At 38.0% G+C, this 9,097-nt stretch overlaps 2 gene segments (V, D, J or C); one reads left to right on the top strand and one right to left on the bottom strand.

Moving 5' to 3' along the window:
- Positions 1 to 2,974: 2,974 nt before the first annotated feature.
- Positions 2,975 to 4,931, bottom strand: LOC127358105 (immunoglobulin kappa variable 1D-12-like). The segment is given in 2 exon segments: positions 2,975 to 4,543; positions 4,759 to 4,931. Coding segments are annotated over 2 exon segments (360 nt in total).
- Positions 4,932 to 5,106: 175 nt separating this feature from the next.
- The window catches only part of LOC127358289 (Ig kappa-b4 chain C region-like), a 41,094-nt gene continuing 37,103 nt past the window's right edge, over positions 5,107 to 9,097 (top strand). The window contains 3 exon segments of the C gene segment in view: positions 5,107 to 5,121; positions 5,836 to 6,044; positions 8,004 to 8,074. Coding sequence covers positions 5,107 to 5,121; positions 5,836 to 6,044; positions 8,004 to 8,074 — 295 coding nt within the window.

Below are 9,097 nucleotides of genomic sequence, written 5' to 3'. Positions count from 1 at the left end.
TGTACTACATATCCAAACATTGCTTCATATAATCTATTCTGTCTCAAAAACAATCAGCATTGTTTGGTTACAAACCTTTTAGATACTTGTAAAGATAGTTAAAGTAGTGCTTCAAACCCATCTTAGCTGTGTTAAAGTTCAAAAACCTTTGCAGACTACTTATGACAAAATACTGTCCTTCAGTTTGTTCAGGATCATAAAAACTGTCTGAGGTTTGTGGATCAGTGTCTGAAGAATGTCTGTTTAAAGTTCAGAGGTTGAAGTTAATGAACGTCTCTTCTTTTGTGGACTACAGATGCAACTGCATTGATCTATGTCTGATCACATATTTTATGTTTTCAATATGTGAGTTTGTAATTTTCTTCCAGCTTTATGATCTTGATCTCTCTCTTGGGTCAGTTTTTCCAGATGGAGGTCAGGGTGACGTTTGCAGGAGAACAGGGGAACCAGGCTTCATCTTAAAAAACCTACATACATTTTATTGATCCACCTGTTGGTTCTGTGGAAATTAACAGAGGTGATTTGGAAATGATGCCAAATATAAGGGCTGTTAGATATATTGTGCTGTGAACATGTCTGGGTTGCTTCAGTGAACTGTATCAGTCTCTGCAGTAGCTTCCAGCTGCAGCAATCAGTTCAGTTTCTGTTCAGTCTGACTGAGGGAGGTTTTTGTACGACGCTTTTTCACTGTGTGAACAACCACTGACTGTTGATAGAATGATAACTCTTACAGTAGTAAACTCCTGTATCTTCAGCCTGGACTCCACTGATGGTCAGAGTGAAGTCAATTCCATTCCCTGCTCCACTTCCACTGAATCTGGAGGAGATTCCAGATTGTCTGTCTGATGTTCTGTAGATCAGAAGTTTAGGAGCTTCTCCAGTTTTCTGATGGTACCAGGCCAGGTAGTATTGTGCACCAGAGTACTGAGCAACTTGTCTACTGGCTTTACATTCAATAGAAACAGTTTGTCCTGGTTGGACTGATTTGGCTGCTGGCTGAGTCACAACAACATTCTGTCCAACAGACCCTGAGGAGAGAGAAGAAACAATGGACATGAGATGGTGAGGTGAAACTCAGCTACACTCCAAATGATTTTCACAGCACAGAAAACTGATTTTCCTCACCCTGAGTGAAGCAGAGGAGAGTCCAGATGAGGACGGAGATCAAAGTCATGTTTTTGATGAGGAGGATTTCTGTGTCTTCTGTTGTCATGAAGGACAGCTGTCAGTCATCCAGTGTTCAACTCTCAGGACTATAAACTCTCCCAGAGCACTGGAGCATGGTGCTGCTGATGCAAAGTGGCTCTCTATGGAAATGCTCTGACTGACTCCAACAGGGACTTGGATTACTCTGATGATGCTGTTTCTCAATGGATCAATCACTTTATCAGAGTATTGATTAACAATGTATCAGTGATCATTTTAATGTGGAATGGGCTTGATGACTGCACAATGATTTTCTTTCAGAACGTCTTCTGTCTGCTTTAATTTAATGCTAGAGAGATCAATGTTACTTTCAGACATATGGAACAATAAATATGTAAAAATGTGATTCATTCTGAACAATTGTGGCACTGTTTGATAAATAGAACATGAAATAGTTCATTCTTTTAAAAACAGGAACTGTTGATGTTGACTTTGTTGTGTTCAAAGTCAGAGAGCCGTGTCTCTCTACAGTGAGAGGTTTTTGTACGACGACTCAATCAGTTTGTATCACTGTGGTGGACTTTTGGTGGAGGAACCAGACTGGAGGTTGGAAGTAAGTTTCTGCTCAAATATTAAATATCATATCATCAGTTAATGTTTTAATTTCTGTGTCTGAACATTTGTAGTAGATATAAATTTCCACTGGGCTGATCTAAATCACTTTAAAGACTCAATTTTATTGTTGGTTTAACCTTAAAGTTGAACTCAAAGCAGCTTTACTGAACTGTTCTTTAAATGTTCCAGTTAATTAGTGAAATGTGAACAGCTTGAACTGCAGGAAAGATTAAAGAACAACACTCGTACTGTACAAAGGTTTTTAAAATTCAGTCTTTTATTCTGCATTTTTAACTGCAGTTAAAATAACATTTAATAGTGTGAATGATAAATGTTAGGAATGATTCCAAATGTCTGATCTTCTAAAATGGCACAAATTGTGTTTTAACCTCAGTTAGAAATAACACTGACACTTTTCTGAAGCTTTTTGTGTTTTTCAGTCCGTCTGTTTAACAATTCAACTGTGGTTGTCAATTAGTTTTAGCTGATAATTGATATTCAAAGTCTATTTTTATGGGTTTTTTCAAATAGTCTAAAATAAAATCCCACCAAAGACATGTTTTAATGTTGATATTTATAATGTGCTTCTGTTATTTGCAGTGTAGTTTGATATATTTCAGGTCATATGAGGACTGTGTCTGTGCTGATGTGCATGAGAGGTTTCTTAAAGGGAAGTGAAACAATGTGTGAGTGAGTGACTGCTGGAGCAGAAAAACCATCTGACAGAAACTCCTTAAAGGAGAAAATCAACTCTCACGCAGTAAAGGTGTCCAAGTGGCTGCTGGTTGATTGACAGCTGTGTGGTCCCTGTCCTCTAAGCTGATTGGTGTCTCCTAGGTGATGTCCGTCCCACCCTGACGGTGCTGGCCCCCTCCAGTGAGGAGCTGCAGCAGGGGAAGGCCACGCTCATGTGCCTGGCCAACAAGGGCTTCCCCCTCAGACTGGAGTCTGTCCTGGAAGGTGGACGGCAGCAGCAGCAGCAGCAGCAGCAGCTGGGAGCAGAGCAGGAGCCCCGGGGTGCTGAAGGACGGCCACTACAGCTGGAGCAGCACCCTGAGGCTCTCTGCAGACCAGTGGAGGAAGGTGGGCTCTGTGACCTGTGAGGCCACCCAGGGCTCCCAGACTCCGCTCTCAGAGACACTGAGGAGAGACCAGTGTTCCCAGTCCTGACCTGACTCACTGGGACTCTGATACTGGTTTTACTCTGCTACTGCTCTCACTGTGCACTCTGTAACTATCTCTCTCTTTCATTTGACATGTTTCAGTCAGAATATTTACTAGCTTGCTGCAGTGTTTCAATATTATTTCACTGTTTCCAGATAATAAAGACGTGTTCATCAAATCAGTTGTTTTCAACTTTATTATTATCAAAGTGTCTTAATGATTTTCTCTTCATGGTGTCAGTGACTGGATTAAATCCAGAGAAAAACTGAGCTGAGAAAGTTTTTTTCAACTTCTCCAGAATGTTTAAGATAACATAATGTACAGCCATATATACTGTATATCAAAATAGTTTATACACTCCGACAAAACTCCTCATTATTGTTTGATTAGTACAAACTAGTGATGGTCGTAGTATAAGTCCATAATATGTTGTCATAATCAATATGAATACCTTCATCGCTGTACAACTGTTTCTGATATAATCATTACAGATTTGTCTTCAATAATAAACCTTTGGAACAATGTAGGAACATTTCAACAATAAATCATTCAATCATCTCTTCTGAAAAAGAGTCTTAATAGTAAGCTTTGTAATATTGTAATTGCTTTAGGTGTATCTAAAGGACACAAATTATTCTTTGAATAAAACCAAATAAGTTAAAAAATAAACTCTTAATCTGATATAAAAAGTACAATATCGTCACCATAAGGACAAACATCATAAATGTGATCTGTTGTTCTACCCCTTCAGCTATTTACATACTGCTTCTGCTGAAGAACCATAAACACAAATAAAAGAGTTGATAAAAAGACAAAATTAACTGATTAGATTGACAATACAATTGATTACATACTTCATTTATCTCTTTTTTTTGGTTTTAGTTATAAAACACATTTGTTTATGTTTGCTAGAATACAAAACACACAAAATTACTAAAATATGTTATTAACATTTGTAGTGATTTGTAATTTAATTCAACAATGAGTATGTTTGACTATGAATGTTAAGATATAAAATGAATATATAATATTTATAGTTTTAGTGATGGATTTCACATATTAATGAATTGAAATCATACTTCGAGAGAGGTTACCACTGAAGTGCAGCAGACTGTTTCACACCCTGTTTTCATGAAAGCATTAAAAATATGACTTTTTAAATACTGAATATTTAGTGGCAAAATGTTCAAAGCCAATCATTATTAATGATGGGGTTTTTTTTGTGAAACCTCTGTTGTTTTAGTGTCAGTGCAGCTGTTGAGTCAGATCAGTTCCTCTCCAGCTGAGGGAGGTTTTTGTACGACGTTGTATCACTGTGTGAACGGGAAGCTGTTACCCTGCTGACAGTAGTAAACTCCTGAATCTTCAGCCTGAACTCCACTGATGGTCAGAGTGAAGTCAGAACCAGATCCACTTCCACTGAAACGACTTGAAACTCCAGACTGACGAGTTGTAGCTGAATAAATCAGGAGATTAGGAACTTCTCCAGGTTTCTGAAAGTACCAGCTGAGGTAGCTACTAACACTTGAACTGGTTTTACATCTGATAGAGACAGTCTGTCCTGGAACAACAGACTGAGATCCAGGAGACTGAGTCAGGGTGATTTGTCCTGATGAACCTGAAAACATGAAACAGAGGAGAAGGGTTATTGAGACAAATCCAGCTTGGAGAAAGATGATCAACATCCAAACAGAAGAGTATCATTTCTTTAACATGGAGAATAGATGGAAGAAGGTAAATGCTGCTTGTTTCACTGTTTCTCCATCATAGCAGAACATCACTGTGGTGAACCTGGTTGCATCCTGAAGCAAAGTTTTCAGAAGAGAGTCTCACCCTGAACAAGGAGCCCCAGGGTGGCCAGCAGTAGAGTCAGTGACATCATCATTGTGCTGCCGGCGTGTCAGTGGCTCTGAAAGGCCTGGACAGCCACTGATCAACACTGGCCTCTTAAAGGCTGGGAGCAGAGAGGAAGGACACATATGCAAACACACAGAGTCAGTGAACTGTAGCTGTCCTCAACATATCATGCTGTTTCCTCCTCACTGCTGGGAGTACTGACTGTTTAAATCATCCTCATGCTGATTCACAGAAACTCACAATGCTGTATAATAATTTCATACTAATCTAAAACTAAATTAAACAGTTTATTTTTGATTTACTTAAATACAGAAAGAGAAAGACATGGTGCTCATACAGGTAACTGAAATTGAAAACTAAGCAACTAACTTCATTTTACAGAAAGTTACTTTCAACATTTTTACTCATCACTGACAACACTGGACCAAACATTATTAAGGTTATATAAAAGTAAAATAGATCAAATGTGGATTATAAGAAACTATCAATTATATAACTTAAGTGCTGTCATTAGAAGTGTAAATTCACATGTACATCTACATCAACTCCAGAAATATGTTGCTCTCTCTGTCACAGTGTTAAACTGGTTCAGTCCCTAACTGTCAGGAAGAGATGATGTAGTCTCACTTGGTTAACAGTCATCTGCTACTATCAACTATAATCCCACAAGGCTTCATCCTAGGTCCTCTTTTGTTCAGACTTTACATGCTGCTATTGTTTGATACTGCAATCTATGGTCTATTTAAATCACTCTATATCTTTTCAAAATATGCAGAATCAGTTAACATGTATATCTCCAAGTGCTCCCAAAATCCAGACAGACATTCTTAGATATTAGATATCACATTTTCTGAATGGCGTCCAGATTGTGTGCGTCTGCAGTGAAATATCTTACTGTAGTAAGATGGAAAGTAGAATTTCATACTGTACGCACAACATTTACTACTACTAAAAATATCTGATCAAACATTTACACCACCATGCAATGTGCTCCCTCAACCACATATCACTCCTGTTGTCCAAAGCCTCCACTGTGTCATTGTCCCACAACAGATCCAATTTAAAGTCCTTCTCCTCACTCACAAAGCCCTCTATAACCAGGCCCCCTCCTACCTCACTGACCTGCTCCACTGCCGCACTCTGTCACAAAGCCTCCGCTCTTCTGATGCCAACCTCCTGTCTCCACCACCCAGGACCAAGCATCCAAACCAAGCCTTCTCCATAGCTGCACCCCAACTCAATCCTCAAACACATCAGAGACTGTACCGATTCATCCACATTAAAATCACTAATCAAAACCAGTCTTTTCAGAATTGCTTCAATGTGTGATTGTATTTTTTTGCTGGTTGTTTGATGATCTTTTTAACCTATGTATTTTAACTTATGTGAAGTGTCTTTGAGTACATGAAAATATATATATGTACTTATAAATAAAATGTAATATTATTATTATTATTATTAGGAAGTTGTCATTATTGGAAGAACTTATAATCTCTGTACTAAATATCAAACACAGTTCTCTGACATCCTTAATGTACTACATATCCAAACATTGCTTCATATAATCTATTCTGTCTCAAAAACAATCAGCATTGTTTGGTTACAAACCTTTTAGATACTTGTAAAGATAGTTAAAGTAGTGCTTCAAACCCATCTTAGCTGTGTTAAAGTTCAAAAACCTTTGCAGACTACTTATGACAAAATACTGTCCTTCAGTTTGTTCAGGATCAGAAAAACTGTCTGAGGTTTGTGGATCAGTGTCTGAAGAATGTCTGTTTAAAGTTCAGAGGTTGAAGTTAATGAACGTCTCTTCTTTTGTGGACTACAGATGCAACTGCATTGATCTATGTCTGATCACATATTTTATGTTTTCAATATGTGAGTTTGTAATTTTCTTCCAGCTTTATGATCTTGATCTCTCTCTTGTGTCAGTTTTTCCAGATGAAGGTCAGGGTGACGTTTGCAGGAGAACAGGGGAACCAGGCTTCATCTTAAAAAACCTACATACATTTTATTGATCCACCTGTTGGTTCTGTGGAAATTAACAGAGGTGATTTGGAAATGATGCCAAATATAAGGGCTGTTAGATATATTGTGCTGTGAACATGTCTGGGTTGCTTCAGTGAACTGTATCAGTCTCTGCAGTAGCTTCCAGCTGCAGCAATCAGTTCAGTTTCTGTTCAGTCTGACTGAGGGAGGTTTTTGTACGACGCTTTTTCACTGTGTGAACAACCACTGACTGTTGATAGAATGATAACTCTTACAGTAGTAAACTCCTGTATCTTCAGCCTGGACTCCACTGATGGTCAGAGTGAAGTCAATTCCATTCCCTGCTCCACTTCCACTGAATCTGGAGGAGATTCCAGATTGTCTGTCTGATGTTCTGTAGATCAGAAGTTTAGGAGCTTCTCCAGTTTTCTGATGGTACCAGGCCAGGTAGTATTGTGCACCAGAGTACTGAGCAACTTGTCTACTGGCTTTACATTCAATAGAAACAGTTTGTCCTGGTTGGACTGATTTGGCTGCTGGCTGAGTCACAACAACATTCTGTCCAACAGACCCTGAGGAGAGAGAAGAAACAATGGACATGAGATGGTGAGGTGAAACTCAGCTACACTCCAAATGATTTTCACAGCACAGAAAACTGATTTTCCTCACCCTGAGTGAAGCAGAGGAGAGTCCAGATGAGGACGGAGATCAAAGTCATGTTTTTGATGAGGAGGATTTCTGTGTCTTCTGTTGTCATGAAGGACAGCTGTCAGTCATCCAGTGTTCAACTCTCAGGACTATAAACTCTCCCAGAGCACTGGAGCATGGTGCTGCTGATGCAAAGTGGCTCTCTATGGAAATGCTCTGACTGACTCCAACAGGGACTTGGATTACTCTGATGATGCTGTTTCTCAATGGATCAATCACTTTATCAGAGTATTGATTAACAATGTATCAGTGATCATTTTAATGTGGAATGGGCTTGATGACTGCACAATGATTTTCTTTCAGAACGTCTTCTGTCTGCTTTAATTTAATGCTAGAGAGATCAATGTTACTTTCAGACATATGGAACAATAAATATGTAAAAATGTGATTCATTCTGAACAATTGTGGCACTGTTTGATAAATAGAACATGAAATAGTTCATTCTTTTAAGAACAGGAACTGTTGATGTTGACTTTGTTGTGTTCAAAGTCAGAGAGCCGTGTCTCTCTACAGTGAGAGGTTTTTGTACGACGACTCAATCAGTTTGTATCACTGTGGTACACGTTCGGTGGAGGAACCAGACTGGAGATTGGAAGTAAGTTCAAGTTTTGATGTATTTTATAAATTCATGAGCAACATTTTCTGTTCTGCAGGTACATTTTTGTCTAGCCATTGAAATATCAAATCTCAACCTCTATTTTTTTCCAGTAGTTTTGTGTAAAGAAAGTAAACTGCGAGTTTTAAAATCCAAATTAAATTATGAATGTAATTACTACAATTCCTTGGTGAAGAGCAGAAGTCATTTATTTCAGTTTTTAGATTAAAGTGAAAAGTTGAGTACTTGCAGTTTAAGCTTTGTCAGTCAAAGTCAGAGAGCCGTGTCTCTCTACAGTGAGAGGTTTTTGTACGACGACTCAATCAGTTTGTATCACTGTGGTTGACTTTTGGTGGAGGAACCAGACTGGAGATTGGAAGTAAGTTTCTGCTCAAATATTAAATATGGTATCATCAGTTAAAGTTTTAATTTCTGTGTCTGAACATTTGTAGTAGATATAAATTTCCACTGGGCTGATCTAAATCACTTTAAAGACTCAATTTTATTGTTGTCTGGCCTTAAAGTTGAACTCAAGGCAGCTTTACTGAACTTTTCTTTAAATGTTCCAGTTAATTAGTGAAATGTGAACAGCTTGAACTGCAGGAAAGATTAAAGAACAACACTCGTACTGTACAAATGTTTTTAAAATTCTGTCATTTATTCTGCATTTTTAACTGCAGTTAAAATAACATTTAATAGTGTGAATGATAAATGTTAGGAATGATCCCAAATGTCTGATCTTCTAAAATGGCACAAATTGTGTTTTAACCTCAGTTAGAAATAACGCTGACACTTTTCTGAAGCTTTTTGTGTTTTTCAGTCCGTCTGTTTAACAATTCAACTGTGGTTGTCAATTAGATTTAGCTGATAATTGATATTCAAAGTCTATTTTCATGTTTTTTTCAAGTAGTCTAAAATAAAATCCCACCAAAGACATGTTTTAAATGTTGATATTTATAATTTGCTTCTGTTATTTGCAGTGTAGTTTGATATATTTCAGGTCATATGAGGACTGTGTCTGTG

This window comes from Dicentrarchus labrax, unplaced genomic scaffold (assembly GCF_905237075.1).
Source record: "Dicentrarchus labrax unplaced genomic scaffold, dlabrax2021, whole genome shotgun sequence".
Classification (NCBI taxonomy): Eukaryota; Metazoa; Chordata; class Actinopteri; family Moronidae; genus Dicentrarchus; species Dicentrarchus labrax.
The sequence above is the reverse complement of the archived record's forward strand: the minus strand, read 5'-3'. Positions and strand labels throughout refer to the sequence as shown.